This window comes from Onthophagus taurus, chromosome 6 (genome assembly GCF_036711975.1).
Source record: "Onthophagus taurus isolate NC chromosome 6, IU_Otau_3.0, whole genome shotgun sequence".
NCBI classification, from domain to species: domain Eukaryota; kingdom Metazoa; phylum Arthropoda; class Insecta; order Coleoptera; family Scarabaeidae; genus Onthophagus; species Onthophagus taurus.
In genome coordinates this window covers 14,413,405-14,439,992 of record NC_091971.1, presented here as the reverse complement: position 1 = coordinate 14,439,992, position 26,588 = coordinate 14,413,405, and the positions used below count along the sequence as shown (strand labels likewise).

General features: G+C 34.6%; 1 protein-coding gene and 1 long non-coding RNA gene across 4 annotated transcripts; both read right to left on the bottom strand.

Moving 5' to 3' along the window:
- Positions 1-825: 825 nt before the first annotated feature.
- Positions 826-26,043, bottom strand: LOC111416550 (relative of woc). Of its 3 annotated transcripts, XM_023048605.2 has the most exons (9): positions 21,757-22,031; positions 20,971-21,248; positions 16,177-16,333; positions 16,059-16,122; positions 15,765-16,001; positions 6,924-7,515; positions 4,940-6,871; positions 1,720-1,880; positions 826-1,663 (listed from the first exon to the last, which is right to left on the bottom strand). In XM_023048605.2, exons 1-9 carry the CDS (start codon positions 21,937-21,939, stop codon positions 1,224-1,226), a joined length of 4,044 nt encoding a protein of 1,347 aa, XP_022904373.2. In that variant the 5' UTR covers positions 21,940-22,031; the 3' UTR covers positions 826-1,223. The 3 variants fall into 3 exon arrangements, with proteins under 3 accessions (XP_022904373.2, XP_022904374.2, XP_022904375.2); XM_023048606.2 differs by lacking the exons at positions 20,971-21,248; positions 21,757-22,031 and adding an exon at positions 25,901-26,043; XM_023048607.2 differs by lacking the exons at positions 20,971-21,248; positions 21,757-22,031 and adding an exon at positions 16,623-16,829.
- On the bottom strand, positions 3,191-4,933 carry LOC139430012 (uncharacterized). Its single transcript, XR_011640579.1, has 2 exons — positions 4,352-4,933; positions 3,191-3,832 (listed from the first exon to the last, which is right to left on the bottom strand). It is a non-coding gene; the product is annotated as an uncharacterized lncRNA (long non-coding RNA).
- Positions 26,044-26,588: the final 545 nt, after the last annotated feature.

The following is a 26,588-nucleotide window of genomic DNA, read 5'->3' as shown; positions in this document are numbered from 1 at the left end:
CACATTAAAAATTTCTTTAGAAAAATGGCAAGTTGATACGTAAAGGTTCGCCATCCCTGTCATAGATGGATCAAAATCGTCAGAAGGGACCGGGGCAGGAGTATACTGCCAGACACTTCGAATTAAGCAAGCTTACAGTCTGGGTATGTACTGTACTGTATTTCAAGAGGAAGTATTTACTATTGACATGGGTGCTAAAATCTTTCGTGAAAGAGGGGTGACAGTCAAGCCGCTCTCCAGGCACTGCAGGCCGTGAAAACGGTGTTCTGATTAATAGACTGTAAGAGAACTTTAAATACACTGAGTTGAGATAACAGAATTTCTCTAATCTGGGTCCCAGGTCAGTGGGGTTGCTGGCAGATGAGCTAGCACGAGAGGGCAGCGCTAAAGCGTTTGTGGGGCCAGAGCCAGCATAAGATTGGACTGTCGGCTGAAGAGAGACATCGAATATTGTGGACCAATTGTTTATGACATCGCCACTGTCAAACCCGGGAATATTTTAGGACTAACTCGTAGCAGCATTAAGGTTCTAATGGGTGTCTTTACTGAACACTGCCGATTCAAGATACACCACAACTTGTTGAGCCTTAATTTTCGTTAAGAACATTGGACGCACAGAGACATCTGATAACGTTATCTACCTAATATGTAATTTATGTAAATGTACATGGGATCCCTATAGGAGGCCTAACGGAATATATCTTGGCCATTCTAAAAGCCGAAAAGATAAACTTGGCGTAGATTCTGCAAAGGTATAGACGCAAATTTAATTTAAATGACTAAAAAACTATGTTATTTGTAGGTTTATTGGATAAAAATAAATAATTTTCAATAACAGAAGTGTATTTTATATATCAAAAAGATGTACAAGAAAAAAGGTGTTAGAAAAATCTGAAACATGCGAATATCTCAAAAACGAAATGTTTCTGAGAATAATGTTTTTAAAGAACACGATTTGTTTTTGAAAAAATTGACCGCATCAAGTTTTTCTAAGACCAAATGAAGAAAACATTTTTGACTGAAATTTTACAGGATAATAAATCATAGTGTTTTATTTATAAACTGAAATTTTAAAACTCTAATACATAAAGCTTAAAAAGAATCATTTTGTACAAAAAACTTCGCTTAAACATTATGTTGCATTTTCACTTTGTCAACTCTTTAAACGATTAAATAAACAAATAAAAACCGATTCTTAAACGAGTAAGTTAATAAGTCTTTTTTTACTCATCCATTGGTTCCCCCAATTTCTTTTGCACCACATCATCCTCAACACTTACACATTCCGTAATATCCATTATATTCTCATTTAATAAACCATTCTCGTCTGGTTCCAACAATTTTTCATCACCATCTAAAGTTGATGAATCACCATTATTTTTTGTAACCTCTTCAGATGTAGAATCATCTTCACACAAATCCACCGTCATTTTTATTTCTACATCGTCAAGTTCTTTATCCGATGATTTCGTTATTATTGGTTCTTCGATTTTTATTTCATCTTTTGATATATCAACTGAAGAAGAACTGGGTTCTTCTGTTCGTCTCATTAAACCTAAAACATCTAACATACTGTGCGTTACCGTAGCTGCTTTAGCTTCTGCTTCTGAAGGATATGCTGATTTTCGTTCACAAACTGTTAAATGTTTCGCCATAGAATTCCCTAAAAACAAATAAATAAATAACTTTTTATTTATTGAATTTTTTTTTGATTCGTACCGTCCTTATCATTGTGACCACAAACGCAATACATTTTGAATGGTAAACTTTGTATGGGAATTGTTGTTTTTAAATCTTTACATATTAATGTGTGTTTTAACATTGCTCGTTTACAGCATGTTGTATATTGGCAGTTGTCGTTAGAACAATTTTGTATCGACCTGTAATAGTTATTTATATTATAAGTGAGCTAGGAACATAATTACAATACGAGTGTAATCATACGAGTACTGTAATTATGCTCTAGCCCACGTGTGATATACAGCACTTTATCTACGACTGCTAAAAATTACGAAAAAATAAATTTCTTTAAAAAGTCTATTTGACATTTATAAAAATATTTTGAAATGATTGTTGACAATTTTGAATTGTCAGTTTCAACATGTTTACTCATCTGGAATAAGTGTTTTGAAATGTAAAAACATAACAATTAATGTTTATAATAAATAGTATTGTTTCTCTGTAAGTAGATAGCACTTTTTCTTTTGTATTGTTGCTCGTTTCAATAAATTAAGTCTGTTCTGATTAGGCTAAAAATGCGTTACGTAATGAAACCAGTGCGGTAATGAACTTCATTACGTAACTCAAATCACCTCAAATGAGTGCGGTAATGATGACTTATCCAAGCAGTCGTAGATAATAGTTATTTATATTACAAGTGGGCTAGAAGCATAATTACTGTATGAGTGTGGAGAATTCCACGACGAGGTCGTAGACCAAGTCGTGTAATCATACGAGTACTGTAATTATGCTCTAGCCCACGTGTGATATACAGCACTTTACCTACGACTGCTAAAAATTACGAAAAAATCAATTTCTTTAAAAAAGTCTATTTGACATTTATAAAAATATTTTGAAATGATTGTTGACAATTTTGAACTGTCAGTTTCAACATGTTTACTCATCTGGAATAAGTGTTTTGAAATGTAAAAACATAACAATTAATGTTTATAATAAATACTATTGTTTCTCTGTAAGTAGATAGCACTTTTTCTTTTGTATTGTTGCTCGTTTCAATAAATTAAGTCTGTTCTGATTAGGCTAAAAATGCGTTACGTAATGAAACCAGTGCGGTAATGAACTTCATTACGTAACTCAAATCACCTCAAATGAGTGCGGTAATGATGACTTATCCAAGCAGTCGTAGATAATAGTTATTTATATTACAAGTCGGCTAGAAGCATAATTACTGTACGAGTGTGGAGAATTCCACGACGAGGTCGTAGACCGAGTCGTGTAATCACACGAGTACTGTAATTATGCTCTAGCCCACGTGTGATATACAGCACTTTATTTACGACTGCTAAAAATTACGAAAAAATCAATTTCTTTAAAAAAGTCTATTTGACATTTATAAAAATATTTTGAAATGATTGTTGACAAGTTTGAACTGTCAGTTTTAACATGTTTACTCATCTGGAATAAGTGTTTTGAAATGTAAAAACATAACAATTAATGTTTATAATAAATAGTATTGTTTCTCTGTAAGTAGATAGCACTTTTTCTTTTGTATTGTTGCTCGTTTCAATAAATTGAGTCTGTTCTGATTAGGCTAAAAATGCGTTACGTAATGGAACCAGCGCGGTAATGAACTTCATTACGTAACTCAAATCACCTCAAATGAGTGCGGTAATGATGACTTATCCAAGTAGTCGTAGATAATAGTTATTTATATTACAAGTGGGCTAGAAGCATAATTACTGTACGAGTGTGGAGAATTCCACGACGAGGTCGTAGACCGAGTCGTGTAATCACACGAGTACTGTAATTATGCTCTAGCCCACGTGTGATATACAGCACTTTATCTACGACTGCTAAAAATTACGAAAAAATAAATTTCTTGAAAAAGTCTATTTGACATTTATAAAAATATTTTGAAATGATTGTTGACAATTTTGAATTGTCAGATTCAACATGTTTACTCATCTGGAATAAGTGTTTTGAAATGTAAAAACATAACAATTAATGTTTATAATAAATAATATTGTTTCTCTGTAAGTAGATCGCTTTTTCTTTTGTATTGTTGCTCGTTTCAATAAATTAAGTCTGTTCTGATTAGGCTAAAAATGCGTTACGTAATGAAACCAGTGCGGTAATGAACTTCATTACGTAACTCAAATCACCTCAAATGAGTGCGGTAATGATGACTTATCCAAGCAGTCGTAGATAATAGTTATTTATATTACAAGTGGGCTAGGAACATAATTACAATACGAGTGTGGTTAATTGCACGACGAGGTCGTAGACCGAGTCGTGTAATCATACGAGTACTGTAATTATGCTCTAGCCCACGTGTGATATACAGCACTTTATCTACGACTGCTAAAAATTACGAAAAAATCAATTTCTTTAAAACAGTCTATTTGACATTTATAAAAATATTCTGAAATGATTGTTGACAATTTTGAACTGTCAGTTTCAACATGTTTACTCATCTGGAATAAGTGTTTTGAAATGTAAAAACATAACAATTAATGTTTATAATAAATAGTATTGTTTCTCTGTAAGTAGATAGCTTTTTCTTTTGTATTGTTGCTCGTTTCAATAAATTAAGTCTGTTCTGATTAGGCTAAAAAAGCGTTACGTAATGAAACCAGTGCGGTAATGAACTTCATTACGTAACTCAAATCACCTCAAATGAGTGCGGTAATGATGACTTATCCAAGCAGTCGTAGATAATAGTTATTTATATTACAAGTGGGCTAGAAGCATAATTACTGTAGGAGTGTGGAGAATTGCACGACGAGGTCGTAGACCGAGTCGTGTAATCATACGAGTACTGTAATTGTGCTCTAGCCCACGTGTGATATACAGCACTTTATCTACGACTGCTAAAAATTACGAAAAAATCAATTTCTTTAAAAAAGTCTATTTGACATTTATAAAAATATTTTGAAATGATTGTTGACAATTTTGAACTGTCAGTTTCAACATGTTTACTCATCTGGAATAAGTGTTTTGAAATGTAAAAACATAACAATTAATGTTTATAATAAATATTGTTTCTCTGTAAATAGATCGCTTTTTCTTTTGTATTGTTGCTCGTTTCAATAAATTAAGTCTGTTCTGATTAGGCTAAAAATGCGTTACGTAATGAAACCAGTGCGGTAATGAACTTCATTACGTAACTCAAATGAGTGCGGTAATGATGAGTTATCCAAGCAGTCGTAGATAAATAAATATTATTAAGATTAAAATAAATTTGTATAAAATCACTTACGGATAATGATCTTTTATACTTAAATGTCCCCCACACTCTTTACAAACGTGTTTATCCAAATTGAAATTTAATATTACATTGCTAATGTCAACGTTGATTTGTTCTCCTGGTTCATCTTGTCGCGATTTTGGAACCATGATAATAGCTCGAGGAACAGGCCAAGGAACTAATCCTGCTTTTCTTCTCATTGAAGTATGCATTTTTATAATATGGTCTTTTAATAAATCTTTTTGGACAAACCAAAGTGCGCATTTTGGACATTTTTTTGCACCTATTTTCTTGCTGTGTTTTTGTAAATGTTGCACGAAATAACTCATGTTTTGCGTAAGAACCCGTGTGTTCGAATATACAGACATGCATTTTAAACACAAAGGGCATTGTATTGAGGTTCCTCCGTCGTGTTTTTCATAAAAATGATCGACTGCTTGTCTATGACTAGAGCAACGCATACGACATGTTAAACATTGATAGGGTAACTCGGAAGGGACGTGCTCTCGCGACATATGTTTTCCGAGACTGTAAGGATTGTAAAATTTTCCTTCACATATAACACACACGAAGATTTCGTCTACTTTTGTGTCGTTCGGGTGTGATTTTTGTATGTGTTTTTCAAGTAGTTCGGCCGAATTGAATTGTACTAAACAATATTTACATAAAAATTTAATGTTGCTTGAACTGATGTGGTGGAATAGATGGAGCATTAATTTAATGTTGTTGGTAAACTGAGATTTGCACATTCCACATTTATAAACAACGTTTGTAATCTTTGGTGCTCTACCTTCTGGAGCATCGATTGTACCGTAATAATAATGTTCTAATGGAACCATTTGTTCCGGAATATCGGGAGACTTCCGCGATTTTGATGATTCTGGTACTGAATTATCTTTAATTCGTTTATTTTTATACGGTCTCATAGTGCTCTCTGTGGTTAACATAAGTGGTGCTAATGGGGGTATATTTTGAGGTTTACTAATTGGAGGAGGTGGCGATGGGGTTGTTTGTGAATGAATATTATTTAAACTCCAATTTTTGAACGGATTACTCGAGATTTTCGTTAATCTATGCACTAAATTAATACCATCAACCTTCGTCTGTTCCGACAAATGAGTAATGATATTATCAAAAGCTAAAGCTGGAGTAGTTCCATAACGTTCTCTCCACACTAATTCATCTAAAAATTGTTGTATGATTTGCCGCGAAAGTAGTGAAAGCGTATTTTGGAACATTCTCGGTACAATTCTTCGTAAATAATTCATAATCGTCAGATTACTTAATGAATCATTAACAGACGCTTGCACAACATTTTTAAAACCCAAAGCGTGTAACGTACTTTTATCAACAGTTAAATCAGTTATAATAATACTTCCCGGGTGTACCCACTTAACTAAAGGTTCCAAAATCTTTGAAAACCTCCTTCTATAATTCCTATCGCCATCAACCATCGGTTCAACAGCTTTTAATCGCACCAAATTTGTTGCAACATCCAAAACTCCTAATACCTCAACTTTAACTTGTCTTTGATTACCGTCTTGGGATGTCGTCCCCAAAGAGATTACACCTACTTCTACTTTCATTGATGGATTACCCAATAATCCAAGGTGTGTGTGAATTGCAACAGTACAAATCGCTCTCAACCATGTATTCATTCCTTTCACATAGAGATTATCAACTTTAACCCATTGCACAACGTTTTGAACGTTTGTCTGACAGGCCCAATGATATATTAATTTAAGAATAACGGTGGGTGGATGTGGAGATCCTTCGAACACCGAATTACTAAAGACAGAAACGAATTTTTGAGGACAACAGTCTGAAATCCACACGTAACCTCCCGAAAAAGGAAATTTTGTGACGTCACTGTACATTCCAAGTTTGAGTTTATTACCATGAGTACAAGTTTGTTCGGAACGAATCAATCCGACCTGAATTAACCTAAAGATAAATAGTTTTATAAAATTATTTTATTCTTAAAAAAATAATTTACCATTCTGTGAATTTTGTTGGAATATGCATCAAAACCGCTTTAACTTTGGAATCTAATATTTGTCGATCGGTAGTTACATTATCCTTAGCGCGGAGATGAGGCCTAGCGACGACAACTAAGGAAGGAAAAGTTTTACCTTGTAATTTATTAAAAGAGACCTCTCGAGAATCGGGGGCAGTGGCGGTTCGACTTTCATCTGACGTAAGATCGACAATAGCAGTTTGTTTTTGTTGAAGATTACCGTGACTTAAACCCCCTACAGCTGTTGCTTCAGTAGCTCTTTGAGTAGTAGCAGCGGGTGTCGTAACAGATACAATCGGTGGTGGGATCGTAGATTTCGTCACTTTTATTGGAGGTGCAGAAGTCGTAGGGAGATTAGCGGCTGCGCGCGTTCTTTTTCTGGTTTGAGGAGCTTTTACATTAGAAACACTATTAACGCTAGAAACTGCCGCTAAAGTTGCTGATGTTGCAGGCGTCATAGTTCCTACAACAACTCCTGATCGCGCGTCCATTACTAATTGAAAAGCTTGATTATTTTTAACAGCTTGTGGTTGCACAACAGTTGCCGGTGGTGTCGAAGTTGGGTTGGATTCTAAATAAAAAATATTTAGATTTAAGTATAGTAAAATCTCGATATAACGAACCTCGTTAGAACGGACAAATATTTTTAAGGCATACTATTAATATTATCTATTTAATACATCAGTATATTTATCAGAGCTAGGCAGTAGTTAACTAACTACGTAGTCAACTACTTTTTGTGTAAAAATAGTTGTATTCTAACTACTTTTATTCTATTAGTAGTTATACTCGATTATTTTATGCTGGCATAAAATATTCGCAGAAAGTAGTTAACTCCTCATTGTTAACTACTTTACGTATTCTAACTATTTTTGTTTATTTTAATTCCTTTTAAGTAATTTAACTACTTTTAAGACAGTTTAAGTACTTCCAAATATCTAGTATGTACTTATACCGGGTGTCCCTCAAAAGTGGCTCACCCCCATATTTTTCTTTATTATTGGTGATATAAGAAAACCATTTGGAATGCATAGTTAGGTCGCTAAAATGGATTATTACGACATGAAATCATTCTTTTTGTACTTCCGGTTATACCGGATGTGAGTACTAATTTCGCTATTTTTTTAAATCTATAATTTTTTTTTTCTTCAATTGGGTTGATAGTATAATTTCACATAACTTTTACTTGAAATAATTTTCACGATCGCTTATAGTTTTTGAAAAAAAAATTATTTTCGTTATTTTATAACGTTTTAGTACCTTCGGAAAATGTATTACAACTTTTGACGCATAGTAGCTAGGTTAATAGTATAAACTACGTTATGTCCCTCTTGATTTGCTATTTCTTGAGCAGTGATCACTGCTACGCTTTAGTCAGTGGTTCTTTTTTAATAATGGTGTAAATTAACAGTTGTATTAAATTAGTTTTAAAAGAAAAACGCGATCAAACAATTAAGTTTAATTCAATTATTTTTGATTTTTTTCTTTGTTTTTTGTTCTTTTACACTAAATGTTCTGTAGCTGATAGTTACTTACAATGTCCATTGTACATTATAATTTGGATTGTTTACTTTATTTTGGTTAAAACCTCTCCGATCACCTGACCTCACACCTTTAGATTCTTTTTTATGGGGCAAAATCAAAAATGAGCTGTATAATACACCAGTAAGGTCTCGTGAGGTATTAGAAAATAAATCGAGTTAGAAATTGTATTACCTAAATATCTCCGCAGGAATAACGTCGGGTTGTTAGATCGACAATACGCAAAATACAATTATGTCAAAATCGAGCGGGAGCATTTTGAAAATTTAGAAAATTAATTTTTTTGAACTTACGATTGAATTAAATTTAATTGTTGGATAGCGTTTTTCTTCTAAAACTAATTTAATACAACTGTTAATTTACACCATTATTAAAAAAGAACCACTAACTAAAGTATAGCAGTGATCACTGCTCGAGGAATAGCAAATCAAGAGGGACATAACGTAGTTTGTACTATTAACCTAGCTACTCTGTGTCAAAAGTTGTAATACATTTTCCGAAGGTACTAAAACGTTAAAAAAAACGAAAATAATTCAAAAGTTATAAGCGATCGTGAAAATGTTTTCAAATTCGAGAAGGATTCCGAGAAGGAAGTTGAGACAGTGGCGGAGAGGGTTGGTGGGGGTGGAAGAATATAGGGAAGCATTGAGGGGATATAAAGAGATATGCAAAAGAAAAAAGAAAGAATTGAGGGAGAGGGAGAGGGAGGCGGAAGAGATTAGAAGGGTGAGACAAGAGGGTGAAGTTTGGAAATATATAAACAAAATAAGGAAAGTACGAGAGGAAATTACCAGTGAAATACAAATGACGGAGTGGAGAGATTACTTCAAGGGTCTGCTGGAGGGGGAAGAGGAGAGGCGGGTAGAGGAAGTAGATACAGGGGGACGGAAAGGAGAGGAGATGGCCGGGGAACAAATGGAGGCGGCGTTGGGGGGAAGGCTCCAGGGGGGGACGGTGTCCAGAATGAGGCATGGCTGGAGGCAACGGGAGAAGTGAGGGGAAAGTTGTTGGAAGAGCTGAACAAAGTTTGGGAAGGGGAAGGGTTTCCGATTGGATGGAGGCGATAATAAGCCCCGTGTACAAGAAGGGAGTGAAGGGAGTAGTGGAAAGTTATAGGGGAATTAGCTTAATGGACTCGGCGTACAAGATATATGCGAAGGTGCTGCTGCAGAGGTTGGAGGAAGAGATGGAAGAGAAAGGGATCTTACCGGACGGACAGGCAGGATTTAGAAAGGGAAGGGGCGCGATAGATAACGTGTACATATTGAAGCACTTGGTGGATAAAGAGCTGGAAGGGAAGCTTTACGCCCTATTCATAGATCTAAAGGCAGCGTTTAATAAGGTGAATAGAGGGAAGTTATGGGAGGAGATGAGGAGGAGAGGGATTACTGGTGGGACAATAAACAGGATGAGGGAGATATACGCAGAGACGATAGCTAGGGTAAAGGTGGGGGACGAGTTAACGGATAGATTCTGGACAACGAGGGGTTTGAGGCAGGGAAGTCCACTTAGTCCCGCTCTGTTTGCCTTGTATACCGCAGACATGGAAGACAGATTGACCGGTGGGCAGATGGGAGGTGTGGTTGTAGGGAGGAAGAAGGTGCATTCACTGGCTTACGCGGACGATTTGGTGGTAGTGGCGAGAGAGGCGAAGGAGATGAAGGCGATGATGCGGAGTTTGGAGAGTTATTTTAGGGGGAAGGCTCTGGAGGTGAATGTAGGAAAGACAAAGGTTATGAAGTTCTGTAAAGGGGGTAGAAGGAAGAGCGAAGACTGGAGGTGGGAAGGGAAGGAGATAGAGGAGGTGAGGGAGTACACATATTTGGGGTACAGATTTAGAGAGGACAACAAGGAAGGCGCGCATGTGAGGGCAATGGCAAAGAAGGCGAATAAGGTGATGGGGCAGGTCTGGGAGTGGGGAGAGAGATTATTTGGAAGGGATATGGGAAAAAGGAAGATGATATTCGAGTGCTTGATTAGAAGTGTTATGATGTACGGGGCGGAGCTTTGGGGGTGGAAAGAGCAAAGGCTGTTGGAAGGCGTACAGGCTAGGTATTGGAGATGGGTTTTGGGGTTGGCAAAAGAGACGCCGGAGTACATAGTCAGAGAAGAGGTGAAGGTTAATAAGTTAAGAGTGGAGGCGGGTAAAAGGGCGGTACGTTTTGAGGAGAGGGTTGAAGGGAGGTCTCAATGTAAAATTTTGGGGGAGTGCTGGAAAGAGATTAAGGCAGGGAAAGGGGGTTACGGGCAACGAGGGAGGGAGGAATATTTCAGAAGGGTGGGGTACTCAGTGAAAGCGGTAGATGATAGAAGGAGGGAAGGGATTGAGATGTGGAAAGAGCTGGAGAGCAGGGACAGAGATGTACAGAGGCAAGAAAGAAGGGGGCAGATAAGGGAGAGCAGGTACAACCCTAAGTACGAGGAAATAATAACGGAGGGACTGCCGAAGTACCTGTCGGTGGAGGGGGATGAGAATGGTGGCAAGATTCAGATGCGGCAATGAGGAGAGAGCGAATAGGTATTAGATGAGAGATGATGAGAGGGGTTGTAGGCTATGTGGGGGGGAGTGGGAGTCGTTGGAGCACCTACTGAGGGAGTGTGACGAGCTAAGAGAGGAGGTGATCGGCTGGAAGCAGGTGCTGGGGGAGGGGGCAGAGGGAAGAGAATGGATGAGGGAGGTGGTGGCGAAGAGGCAGCGTAGGGTGATGCGGGGAGGAGATGGGGAGGGGTAGGATAGGAAATAAAATGTATTGTATTGTAATGTGATATATGTAATTGTAGTATGGTTAAAATTTAATTGTTTGTGGAATGTATTGCTGATTTGGTAGCAATAAACTTAAATTAAATGTTTTCAAATAAAAGTTATGTGAAATTATACTGTCTACCCAACTGAAGAAAAAAAAATTATAGATTTAAAACAATAACGAAATTAGTACTCACATCCGGTGTAACCGGAAGTACAAAAAGAATGATTTCATGTCGTAATAATCCGTTTTAGCGACCTAACTATGCATTCCAAATGGTTTTCTTTATCACTAATAATAAAAAAAATATGGGGGTGAGCCACTTTTGAGGGACACCCGGTATACACAAGCCGCGTTAGAACCTATGGTTAGAACAAGTCTGTAGTTTTCATTCTGTAAAGTACGCCCTTGCTTTAGAAGTACCAAAAGAATCTGACTTTTAAGCATAATTTATGTATAACAGTTGTTATATTATGCATTTTTGCAGTTATAGATACGACATTGGGTTTCTAGCCCTCAAAAGTGCATTTTATTATGTAGTTAGACATTTAAGTACTAACTACTTGGTAGTTAGTAATCTAAGTACCATATTTTTAAAGTACCAAGTAGTTAAACTACTTTTTGGTGAAAGTAGTTTAACTACTTTTTGATGAAACTAGTTAGTAGTTATACTCCACTACTTTTTCAAGTAGTTTGAACAGCTCTGATATTTATATATAAATGTAGGCGCTTATGGATAAAATCCACCTTGGGTTATTCCCCAAGTTACTATATTCCATGCTCATAGATAAACTAGCGGTATTCCCCGAGTTGTCTATATGATATATAAATCAAGGACGGTAGTTCAAGTTTTAAGTGTTATTCAGCGCTAGATTGTTACAGGCGCTATACAGGAGGGTGGCCACAATCTAGTGTCAAAACTTTCAAACTTTAAAGCATTTTATCTTTCTTATTATAAATTGGACCTACATATTTTTATGTAAATCGATGCAGAATTAAAAAACAAAAATATTTTGTAATAATACCCCATCACTATTCCTGACATTTAAAATGTTATTCGCCGAAAACTCGTATTTCATCTATTCCAACGGCAATTTTAATTAATAAAAATCCATCGTGGTGCTATGATAAACAATTGACTAAGAAATCATATTTTGACGATATTGTTACCTTCGCAGTACTAATTGTTTAAGCTATTTACACGCCAATATTATTTTTTGCTATGGAGTACAACAAAGAAGAGCTCGTAGACATGATTTTTATATTAGGGGAATGTGAAAAGAACTGTTTTTTGACAAGTCGAGTTTACGCACAGCGTTATCCGAAACGACGGCATCTCGATAAATAAGTCTGCAAAATTTATTAGAAAGATTTGTAGAAACGGGAAATGTGAATTATAAAAAGCCAGTTAGAAATAGGCCAGCTCAAAGAAAATGAAACGGCAGTTTTATTATCGGTAATTAAAAAGTCAACAAGCAGTCGCTGATGCTGTGGGTGTCGGTGAAACAACCGTTCACCAAATTTTAAAGGATAACCGGTTTCATGCTTATCGCATCCAGTTTCATCAAGAACTACTTGAAACAGGTTTCGAGAAACGTTTCGAATTTTGTAATTGGGCTCAAGCCAAACTGAGGATAAACTTTGACTTTTTTGATAAAGTTTTATTTACCAATGAGGCCCACCTTTCATAAAAACGGATTTATTAATCGTCATAACTTCCATTATTACTCGGACAACAAACCAAAGATTTTTCATCAAATTGATAGACAACACAGATGGTCAATTAATGTTTGAGGAGGGATTATTGGCGATCATGTTATTGGTCCTTACTTTTTTAACGGACATTTCGATGGACCTATGTACCTGGATTTCTTGCAAAATCAGGTGCCTAATTTATTTCAAAATTTACCAATAGCTGTAAGGGCAGAAATGAGGCTGCAACGTGATGGACCTCCAGCACATTGTTCTTTGCAAGTCAGAGACCATCTTAACGCAACCTTCCCAAATTGGTGGGTTGGTAGAGGAGGACCTCGATCACCCGACTTAACTAAACTCGATTTCTTTCTGTGGAGCTATGTTAAGGAAATCGTTTATAAACAACCTCCAACAATGCCAGAAAATATGCAGCATAGAATCCGGGAAGCATTTCTAAGCATTAACCCGACCTATTAAGAAAAGTGGCAAGATCATTTTATACTCGTCTATGTTTGTGCATTGAAGAAAACGGCAGACATGTCGAAAATCAATTTCAGTAGCTGTTCGCTCAAACGTGAATTATTGTTTATTTATGTTATATTTTTTATGAACTAAATTGTTTTTCATTCGTTCAATTTTTATTAGTTAAAATTGCCGTTGGAATAGATGAAATACGAGTTTTCGACGAATAACATTTCAAATGTCAGGAATAGTGATGGGGTTATTATTACAAAATATTTTAGTTTTTTAATTCTGCATCGATTTACATCAAAATATGTAGGGGGGTCCAATTTATAATAAGAAAGATAAAATGCTTTAAAGTTTGAAAGTTTTGACGCTAGATTTTGGCCACTCTGTATAATGTTGAATCAATGGAACTTGGTTAACAAATCCACTAGACCTTACATAATAAGTTTGACATGAAACTTTATTAATGAGGCGCTGTTTGTAATTATAATTAATTTTTAAAACCAGCGACGCAAGTACGATTTTTTTTCGTTTTTATTTTTTTGTCCTGCTGTCATTCAGCCGATTTCAATAAAATTTTGGAACTATGTAGGCACCCATAAAAGGTGAGAAAAGATATATCGTGCCATTTAAAAAAATATATCATCATGGCGTCACACCTTTTTGGGACACTCTGTATACTCAATTATAATTTCCTGAAATGCGACCTGAAATACAGTATAAGCCTGCAAAATATTAAACTCCTAACATAATTAATAATTGAGCTACAGAAGAGGAGAGCTGAGCTGAAGGACCCTGTATATTTCTACTAATACTGGAATTTAGAGTTTAATAAAAATTTCTTTGGCAACATTTTGACTTCTCTGGATAGACTACACTCTAATACACATTTTAAGTTGAAAAATATTTTAAATATTTCGATTGTTTAAAAATACAGGGAAAATATGTTTCGTGACTTAAATTACTTTTTATGAGCGGCTATTTCAAAAATACATTACAAATTATGTTAAAAACTTCGCTTTGGACAGATCCGAAGATGACGTAATATGGGAAAAAATTATACATAAAAATAATAGTAATAGTAAATATCGTTCTAAACCCTTAATAAAGTGTTATTGTTATAATGTGATTTTATTTTACTACTTTCCAAATTGCAACTATACGACTGCGAATCGACAAGTTTGATCCTCAACTTGTCCAATGTGGAAGAGGTGGTATTTTAGGTCCTTAGATCCCCTTTGCTGAGGCGTAAACCTACTCTTCGCTCGTCTGTAACCTGGAAGTTCTTTCCAGCGTAAGGCTACCTTTGAGGCCTCCCAACTATTCCCAAGGTCGTTTTCGCCGCCTCTCTGGCCAGCTTGTCCGCCTTCTCATTGCCCTCAATGTTTCTGTGACCTGGAACCCACCATAGAGTAACATCACAGCCCCTAGCGAGTTCTCTCAGCTTGCTGGTACACTCTCTGATCAGTGCCCGACTGTCTGTAAAAATATTTCTGGTTGCATCTTTCTGTCCCTTTTGTAGGTTTAAAGCGGTGCAGAAGTTTATAGCAAGAATTTCTGCTTGAAAAATGGTTATGTCCGAGCTGAGGGGCAATGTAATGTGGGTATTTGGTCCACTGATGCCTATGCTACTCAGGCTAGGGCTCCTCCTTTAAGTTAAGGCTCAACCTTCCTGCAATCATTCCTGCTTCATACACTTCTCAATCATTCTAGCACTGGCTAAATGTAAAACATTTGTATAATTGATGATTTATAATTATTAACGAATTAAATTTCATTTATTGACTTCATGAATTAACGTTTTTTAGTTCCTATAAGTTAAAATAAATAGTAGGCGTAATCGACTTTAAATTATACATTCGCCAATGCTTATTTTATTATTAGCTAATTGGAGAGACATTTACCCCTGGTTAATATCTCATTTGAAAGGTTATGAAACAGAGAATTTTTTAACATAATTTGTAACCCCAAATGTGTTATTAAAATTTTGAAATAGACGCTCATAAAAGATTAGTTTAATAATTAACTTAATTCACGTAATATTTTTTCCCTGTATTTTTAAACAATCGAAATATTTAAAATATTTTTCAACTTAAAATGTGTATTAGAGTGTAATTTATCTAGAGAAGTCAATATGATGTCAAAGAAAGTATTATTAATCTCTAAATTCCAATATTTGTATTAGTATATACTAAAAATGTACCAAAACCAAAAAATTGAAATAATTTCTAAACTATTTAACTTTGTATAAGGCATATTTGGCTTAATCACCTAAAAATTTTTGGCTATAAGAGACACTTCCTTCCCCATATTAATCCGTTATATCGAGATTTTAATATAATAACATAAAAAATTATATTTTGAAAATTACTTTGTGCATTTTTCACTTCTAATTCGAGTTCATATAAAGCTATATTATCCCCTGTATGGATAACCTGTGAAGATGTTTCTTTTAACAAAAACTCTAGCCGGCTGTTGATCTCATCAATTTCTTTTTTGGTAGCATTCTTCATTGCTATTTGAGCCGGAGATAAATCATCAGTCCATGAATCTAACATTAAAGAATCATCCTCATATGATATTGTTTTTAAAACTATTACATCTCGATCTATAAAGTAATTATTGAATAAAGCAGGATTTTTTTAAGTTATTTAAGCATCATTACCATCTGCTGATTTTCTATGACTCAGTTTGTATTTCTTTTTTGGAGTTGGATCAATTGTTACTACCTACACAAGATTAATTTAAAAAAAAACAGTTCATAATAATTGTAAAAAAAGTACCTCATCATCATCCGAATGTATCTCCAATGTTTCAGGGCCAGAATCAACTTGAGCTGTAATTTTTTGCATTTGTTTAAGTGCTTCTTTACTGGCAGCTCGTCGTGGAACCCTTGTGGGAGTATCAAGGGTCATCTCCTTCTTCTTAGGCATTGTAACACTACAATAAAAAAATTTCAATTTTGAAAAATAAAAAAAATCAACTTCCGGTATTTACATAAACATATTTTTCTTTTTTAAATGATTCAAAATCGTTAAGTTCAAATCACAATCCTAAAAGGTGTACCTTGAAGGTCACACTTAAAGTTTACGTTAAAATCGAATGTAAATATCCGAAAAAACTGTTGGAAAATAAAGAATTTAAGGATGTTTAGGTGCCGTGTCTAGTTACGGGGTGTTAAGTTATGTGCGATAAACACCATTACGAGCAATGCGAAAAGCGTACTTACACGGTTTGTAAAATAGTCGTCAACAATTGCCGGAACAATTCTGCATAATAGGTTTTATGTTTTTTCGTTAAGAAACTGTTATGAATTTCGTATTTTCCGGCTTTTAGAATGTTTAAAAAGTCACAAACTTCAACCTGTCAAAACTACTCAGAATGCTTAAGCGGCCATCTTTGAACAGTTGAGGTGACGCCAAACCAGGTTATGGCGGGATTTTCGATTGTAATGTTAAACAGTTTGATTACTGCTGGCAATGGGGTCATACACACTTATTAAATTTAGAGAAAATTTTTATGTCAAACGATATATGCAAGTATATGCATGAACACAAAGGAAAAGAAATATTTTAATCAATTTTATATTTTACGTAATTTGAAGTGAAAAATAGCAAATATTCAAACGAAATAATTTCGCGGCTTTTCTGTGACGTAGGAACCGCACTGCCTAAAACAAGTTAAATTGTCCGTTAGATAGCGCTTGCGGTGTGACAGTGTCAAAATAAAACCATGGATGTAATAGAGTGTCTCTATTATATCCATGAACAAAACATAATAAACATAACCTACAAACACTCTATCTCTTTTCAATACAACCTAAATGACGTTCATCTCTTTCTCGCATTTGAGCGGGGAGCAGGGGACGCAAAAGTGAGAATCGTACGTCATCAACGCGGGAATTTTAAAAGCGCAAATGGGTATATAAATTTTCAATAATTTTTTTAACAATGACTTTGTTCGAAAATAAAAAAAAAAAAATAACGGTAACTATATTTTTATATAAACTTTCAGAAAATATAATAAAAAAAAAATCGTGTATGACCCCATTGACTCGTGTATATTTTGAACGATAAAAATAGATTTTGTTAAAATTTTTTGATTAATTCTATGTTGCAATGTCTTAAAATGGGTTGAGAAAATGATTAGAAAAATTACACTAGACAACAAATTTAGACTTTTTTAATTTTTCTTTAATAACTATGTACAGTTTTAATTTCAGTTAATTTTTACATTTCGAGGGAAAGAAATCTAGGTGTGAGTGTAAAAAATGTATTTTTTGTAATTCTGTAATTACAGTACTAAAACGGGTGCTGTAATGAGATTTTAGTAACATTTTATGGAACCAATTCAAGTTGGTGATATTGGGTCATTAATATGTCTAGTTGTCAAGGTGATAATTTTTGTCCATGAATGTTTAAACACGTTCTTAACATCAAATACAAGGTCCACAATGATGAAGACACGTTGAACTCTGAGCAATTTCTCTTATTTTGGGAGGTGTACATGAAACATTTCTTTCAGGTCAATTCAAATTTCTATTTTCAATTGTTACGGTGTTACCAACTGCTACATACCTTAGCAATATTTACGTCCAGGTTCATCTTTATATTATTAATTATACAGGGTGAATAAAAAGTCTGGAATACCTGAAATATCTTCAAAACGAGTTTCTTTTTGAAAAAATCTTTTCATGTGTCAAAAACTATAATAAATTTGTCGTCTTTTCTTATGACAAAATTTTTTTTAGTGGCGTAGATTTTCGGTGTCAAAGGGGGCAACATTTTTTTAAATGGCAACCCCAATTTTTTATTCGATAATCTGAAAGAATCCTTTTTTTTGAGTATCTTAGAGCAAATTTTGAGTTAGGTTGTATAAGAAAATTTTTTTTTATTATTTATATGATTTGGAAAAATTTCTAGTAGGCGCTAAAACTAATTGAAAATGCTTTCAAACTATCGCGATGGTATGAACTTATCGAAATAATCCAAGTGGGTTTTGTTCATAGCTATGGTTACATTGAATGATATTTTTACAAACAAATAAATGAATAGTTGTTTGGTAATTTTGAACATTCAAATTTACTTCGAAAATACATAATTCTACTGTTAATTAAACTAAAATTAGAACTAACACTAGAAACTTTCGGGTTTTGCCGTGCGTCTTTTAATAAAAGGTTTGACGTTTCGGATGCCATGTTGCAACCTTCTTCAGAAACTGGTTCGAAGTGATACTTCGAACTCGAAGACGCACGGCAAAACCCGAAAGTTTCTAGTGTTAGTTCTAGTTTTAGTTCTAATTTTAGTTTAATTCACACCGGCCGTGAAAGCCTTCGTACTTATTCTACTGTTAATTTCAAGAAATATTCCAAAAAATGTCTCTTTCTGAAAAAGATAGAATTGAAATCCTCATGATGTGTGGTTACGGAGATATGAGAAGAACCACTGTGGAAGTCTCAGCAATATCACGATCCACGGTGGGTAAAATTCTTGCTAAATACGAGATCATGGGCATGTGCGCGACTTGTCAAGATCTGGTCGTCCCACAATCGATGAAGATGTACAACTTGAAATTTTGTTAAGAGTTGCTGATAATCCTCATACAGCTTCTCGTGAAGTAGGTTTAGAAATAAATTTGAGTCAAAGTATTACACCGACATAAATTCCATACTTATAAAATTTCACTAATTCAAGAACTAGTAGATAATGATTTTGACCGTCGACTGCAATTCTGCGAACAAATGCAAATTTTGTGTAATAATGACACAATCTTTGCGAATATTGTTTTTTTTTAGACGAAGCTACCTTTTCTTTGAGTGGAACCGTAAACCGACAAAATTGCAGATATTGGGTCTTAGGGAATCCCAGGTGGAGACTCATACACAGTTTCCAAGAAAAGTTTCATTTTTTTAATGAAAATCTGACAGGAAGATGTGGTTCCAACACTAAATAGCGATAGCGATATACCCAAATGCAGATCAACCGAAAAAAAATTGAAAAATAACGCTTATTTTCTGCAGATACATCATGCGTGCGATACATCATTGGAAAACTAAAAGTATGCTCTTTCAAATCATCAAGTATGTTTAAAATTTTTCAACGGCAGTATATTCTACTTAAAAAAGTGTCTTAAGAACGTATCAACCCCATTTCTCTAATTAACTAAAACGAAAATGAAAAATAAGTGGAATATGAGCATTTTTTAAAATCACGAAAATTTGACTTTTTGGCTATAACTTAAAAACAAAAGAAGATAGAGGTTTGATGTTTGCGGGATTGGATTAGTCTCGAAAAAAGAGACCGGACATGGCACCTACTTTTTTCGTATCTCTTATAGTATCTGAGATAGCCAGTAATAACACCCAACCCAACCCACCTGTACAACGCAAGACCAAAAATATGATGATTTAACTCAACTTATCTAAAAATCCTCAATGGATCTACACTAGCTGTGTGAAATTGTTGGTTTGTCTTGATATGTTTTGCCACCTACATTATCGAAATTTGTTATTGACAATCAGACGGTAAGACCAACTAGTAATATAAGGTAATTCTAAAGATTACCAATTAATAGAAATAAAACAAGAGAAAGCTGCAAACAAAAGCAATCCAAGGTATAGAAACTTTTCTGAAGCAAACATAAACCGTTTTACATAGAATCTTCTAAAAACGAAGAGGGTTATGAACATTTGGTGCGCGCCAAAAAGTTTTTTAAGTTTCACAAAAAAAAAGCTCAGGTTCACGAAATCCGCAACTTTATCCTTTATAATAACTGAGATACCCTGCAAATCCATCGAAATTTGGACACCCTGTACAGAATGAAATTTGGCATGAAATTCGTTTTGGTCGCGTCACAGCATCAAAACTGTATGAAGCAGCCCGTTGCAAAACCGTCGATCGCTTGATTGAAACAATAATGGGAGCTAGTAAAAAAAAATAACCACTTCAGCCATTACTAGAGGCAAAATCTTAGAACCTCTAAGATCTTTTTTGAACCACCCTGTACAGGTGTCCCAATTTCGTTGTCCGCATAGACTATCTCCGAAACTAAAAGAGATAGAAAAAAAAGTAGCTCACATGTCATGATCTCGTTTTTCGAAAAAATGCTAATGCCGAAAATTGCGAACACCTATCGTATTTTGTTTTCGCCCTATCGGCAAAAATTGACTTATTATCAACCACTTATTATCAAAGATGGAGTATTATAAATAAAACATTATAGGGGCAACTTTTTACGAAGAATTCAGTGGCGTGGATAGAATTTTTTTTCCCATCTTTTATTTTTGAGATTTTAGCAGTAACTTTATTTTTTTAAATGGAAACCATAGTTGGCTATGACCTAAAATAATTTGTTATTTTAAGTTATTTTCTTCTGATAACAAACTATATATATTTGTTAGCATTTTCTTGAAAAACGAGATCATGACATGTAAGCTACATTTTTTCTATCTCTTTTAGTTTCAGAGATAGCCTATGTGGACAACAAAATTGGGACACCCTGTACTTTTGTGGAAGAAAGAAGGGAATTTTTGTGTTGCAAGTCCTAAGCTTGAGGAAACCAAAGTAAATAACATTTACAATGTCACTTGAGCTTCTCTCCTCTTCACATCCTCTTCAGAAGATGTACTTGTTTGTAGATCCATCAACTCATCAGAGGCTGTAAATGGGCTTGAACTTTTAGAAGGAGAAGAATCACTTTCTTCTAATTCCACTTTAGTTCGTTTCGGGGACTGTATAACGTCCGGTGATAAATTCTTATGTGGTACAACTTCTGGTTTTAATCGTAACTTAATATTTAAGTCACCTTGGTCCTTAAATGTTTTGAAAAACATCAAATTTTCAGCGTCATTTTTAAACTAAAAGAAAAATAATTAAATAAGATAATCAATAGGGCCGTTAAGGTCAATCGATTAGAAAGACCGTCTTTCAAAAAATCGATAATGTAAATTAAATTAGACGGATTAGTAACATTTTCACGTTCGAAAATTGTTTAATTTTTGCAATAATTAATGTAAAACTTTAAAATTCCCCACCCCTGATTCATTGTGACGTTTTAAGTAAGAAGAAAGAAATCACAGACGTGATTTCTCTCCCGTTTTCTTCTAGCGCATAAGATTCGTAGCATTGTCTCTCTCCAGGAATTTTATTGATTTTTATACGCTCCAATCGTACGCTCAAATCTGAGTGACGCGCTACTGAATTCGCGGCCTGTAATTTCTAACTTTATTATTTTTTTTTGGAAAAACTAAGCCTCAGAATCAAAAATTAAAAAATATGGGGTCAATCAATTTTAAAAAACTTTCGAATGAGCCAATAAAAAAAAAACTTAACGGCCCTATTTACAAATATATAATTTAAACTTACATCAAAGTGTTGTTCACAGCAGACAAAACGTGTTGTAATGTTGGGATTTTTATCTAAACCTACTGCCTCAAACCATCGTTTTCGACGGTCTACATTTAGTGGAACTGGTACAAAATATAGTTTTGGATTTTTATTTTTATCACTGTCACAAGTTGGCACAAAGCAACTATTTCTAAAACTCATCTTAACTTTACTTATTCTTAACACGTAAACAGTCGACGATACTATACGTTTGATATTTGGGGTGCGTTTGGAGGTTAACGCGAGACTCGAAAATATCATAACAACACAGAGGTCGCCACATGTAACTAACTACAAAACATAGAACGTCTGTGATTTCTTTCTTCTTACTTAAAACGTCACAATGAATCAGGGGTGGGGAATTTTAAAGTTTTACATTAATTATTGCAAAAATTAAACAATTTTCGAACGTGAAAACGTTACTAATCCGTCTAATTTAATTTATCGCCAACCGGCAGCAAAACCATACTTTATGCTATCCATTTGCGGCAGTAAAGTGACACTTTATGCTACTATCTAGTAAACTGTGCATTTAGCGGCAGACAATAGTATATTAAAAAACATTTTTGTAATTCGCGTTTTTATACTTTTTTTTTAACAAAAATAAAGTAAATTTTGGCAATGTAGGGAAATAGGTATGTAGCAGTTGGTAACACCGGAACACTTGAAAATAGAAACTTTGAATTGACAATTAGAAACTGTCAAAACACCAAATATATTCACCTGAAAAAAATTTTTTGATGTACACCTCCCAAAATAAGAGAAATTGCTCAGAGTTGAATGTGTCTTCATCATTGTGGACTTTGTATTCGATGCTAAGAACGTGTTTAAACATCCATAGACAAAAATTGTCACATTGACAACTAGAAAAATTAATGACCCAATGTCACCAACGTGAACTGGTTCCATAAAATGTTACTAAAATCTCATTACAGCATCGGATGCTGTAAGGAGTCTCATTACACCACCCGTTTGAGTACTTTTATAGCTTCCATTTACCTGCCGCTAATTGCTGTCAATTTGAAAAAAATGCCGTTGAACAGCTGGATTTGAACCCGGTACCTTCTGTATCGTAAACTCGCCTGTTTACTCGCCTCGCTCGCTTCGCTCACTCGCCTCGCAAATTCAGACTCGTTCGATAAAGCATCACTTTGCCGGCTTGGTACATAAATAACTATTACATTATCGATTTTTTGAAAGACGGTCTTTCTAATCGATTGACCTTAACGGCCCTATTGTTAACACGAAATAGTCGACGATATTACGTTTGGAGGTTAACGTGAGACTCAAAAATATCACAACAACACAGAGGTCGCCACATGTAACTAACTAAAAAACATAGAACGTCTGTGATTTCTTTCTTCTTACTTAAAACGTCATCTGGAGTCGGGGGTGGGGAATTTTAAACTTTTACATTAATTATTGCAAAAATTAAATTTACATTTAGATTAGCGATTTTTTGAAAGACGGTCTTTCTAATTGATTGACCTTAACGGCCCTATTAAAAATAAAGTATCATCCTTCAAAAGAAATATTGTTTTTCAATACATACAATACATTCGATAAAATTATTATAAACAATGTATGAAAAAATCGCTGAAACGGGTCTAAAGATTTAAATTTTTTGGTGTATGTTTACATTTTTCCGCCATTTTTAAACGAGTTATGACGTCATCGAATTTTTTTTTAAATGGAAAACCCCATTTTTTATTTCGGAATTTGAAAGAGGATTTTTTTCTGAATTATGTACAATAAATATTAATATCGGTTACATAAGAAAATGTTTATTTATTTTTTGATTTAGATACACATTTATTTGATATAGAAAATAGCAGTAGCAGTGCGTAACCATGGCAACCAATTGTTTTGATTTGACATTTCCAAGTGTCAAAATTCGATTTAACGCCAGTCTTCTGGGTTATGTTGATGACCTAATGTTAGCATTCGAGTCATCGACATTATTGCAGAATGAAAGACCTTCTTTGGTTGAGAAATACTGTAACAGTTCTTTTTGGCGATTACGATACACAGAAATATGTGTGCCTGGAGCTAAGTTCCATCCTTAAAGTCTAGATCCTAGTATTTCTGCTTGAAATTTTGACAAATTCAGATCTCGGATAAGGTCATTTCATTCTGACTGATATACTAAGTGAGGTTCGTCCTCTTGAAATGGTAAATAATCATCATCGCTGGTCGATAACTCGGAAATTTGTTCTTGTATTCCTGCAATGGCATATTCTTCACTCGAAACACCTAGAGGTCTTGGTACTGGCAAGGCTTCTGAATGAAGTACTGGACGAGTAGCAGAAGAGACACTAGCGTAACTAATCTTGTTCTTATTTTTGTTGGAGAATCCAAAAGTTTTCGTGTAGCAAAAGTAGCAATCAGACAAATGATCCGTTCGATCACGCCAAATCGCTTGACCGTACGCAGCAAATGCGAGAAGACCATTCCTTATCTTGATTTTTAATTTTTAAAATTGAGGAAATATAAATTCTCTATTAAAGGCGAAATAATACGTTTATGTCGTTTGGAAGTGAATTCTCCACACACATAACAGAAGCTGTTGGTATTATTTGTACAGACACGGAACATTATGAAACAAAAAAACGTTCAGTTATCACAAACAGAGTTAAATTAAATCTAACGAACCAGAAATCTACAAATTTCTAATTTCATTGGCTCTAGAGCACAAATGGATTCTGGAATTAAATGTTGTGACGTAGAAAACAGGCAAGGACATGTTCAGAATACTCGGCAGTACAATATATTTTGTAGTATCTTTCTTATACATACAGTGATGGGCGCTGGGTAGTTACACCCAGCATCGACCTCTCCATCTTTTTTTGCGTTACTTTGAACCTCCTGGCAGTGGCACCGTTAATGTTAAAGTTTCGGGGCCATATGTCATAACCGGGAGCACGCAGGCATTGATTGAAATTTTTTATTTTCAAATATATAGGAATATCGCTCTTGAAGATAACTCTAAGTTTCCCGTAAGCTGCCCATGCGAATGTCATGCTTCTATTTAGTTAGTTTGCTTGATTATCTCTCGATACACGAACCTCATTTGTTTGTTTATTAGTTTGTTACAAAATATACATAGCTGTCGACTCTCTCAATCTCATTATCCCCAATGTTGATGTTAGAGCTGGGAACTAGATTTGTCATAACTTTTGTTGATATTTAGCCCGATTCTTGCAGGGGCACACACCTCCTGTAAGTCGTTCAGCATCAGTTTCATCTCTCCAAGGCTATCCGAAATAAGGACCATATCGTCCACGTAGTGCAAATTACTGTATTTGCCATCAATGTTTATGCCTTTTTGGATCCAATCCAGCTGGATCCAATGGGTATTCGGTCAGTACTTTCATGCAATTTTACCGTCTTGTAGATGTTATAAATAAGTTTGGTGTATCGATAATCGATTCTGCATTCTCTATTTTGGTTTTTCAAAACACACATTTTGAGCTCATATTCACTTTTTTGTAAAATAATGTTATAAAATATGTTGTAAAATAAGAAGACATGCTCGTTATAAAGAGAGTGCTCGTTATAACCGGTCTTCACTGTACTATAAATTGTAAAACAGAGATACTAGCGGCACCTGTTGTCGAAAATGAGATATAAAAATTGTATATGAACATGTTATTACACCGCCCATAAAACTGTTTCTTTACTTCTTTTAGATATCATTTGGGGAGACACCTATGAATGAAAACGTGTCATGTCAAACCAAAAGATTATGTTAGAGGGAATAGCGAACGAATTATTACAGTACATCTTTAAATTTATGTTTTTAAGCTTCTCCGTGTGATTAGTCAGTTGGGCAATAGATGGCGATAGTAGTTAACGTAACACAGAACGGTGTGCAACGCTTTCGTTCGGCCAAAGCCGTTTTAATTCGGATTTTTTATTGTTCGTCTCTAAAACTACGTTTAGTACAGCTTTTAGAATCAATTCAAGTAATAAATAATAGTATCACATATCCTTTAGCTCGCCTATACCAATATGAAAACTCTTGAATTAAGAGCTATATAACAAAAGTGATTTAAAAGGTGAATTTTTAATATTTTTGTTAACAAGTACAGAATGAATTCTGCGTGATAAGATTTATGCTTACCGTAAAGGAACTGTTATAATTTTCAAACTTTCAGTGGTATATAACACTAAAAAACTCACAAAAAACAAACTGTCAAAAGTACTCAGAATGATTTTGTGGCCATCTTGGTACAAGTGACGTGACGTCATATAACTTACGGCGGAACATTTGAATATGTTGTTAAAAAAACTTAAATGCCGCTCAAAAGCGATCGTTATTTCAATTCATCAGTTCGACAAATGTATTTAAGTCAATTTTACACTCGAATATTGGACCAAGATTAATTAAAATGTTTCAGAATATATTGAGCGAATTTTAGTAACTATCAAAAACGGTTGGTAACGCTTGATGTTTTTCCGCGCATCCTTTTTCATCACGCGAATATATGACTAAGCATGCGCATCGAAATAATTTGGTTATCGTTTTATGAAAGTATTTTGAAATTAATTATTATGGGAAATATTAATTAATAACATTTTGGGAATGTAAATGTTATCTACATTGCAGTACATTGCTTAAAAGTTATAATACAGATATGTTAGTTGGGTTGCCTATATACATACAACGAAACATTTAAAAATCACCTAAAATAATGACCAGTTTGAAACTGCAATAACTTTTGAACGTATTGCTCGATTTGAATAAGATTTTTTTTATTTAAAAGGTCTTCCCTTTGCCAATATTTCTGTTTTGGCACTCTTCAATTTAA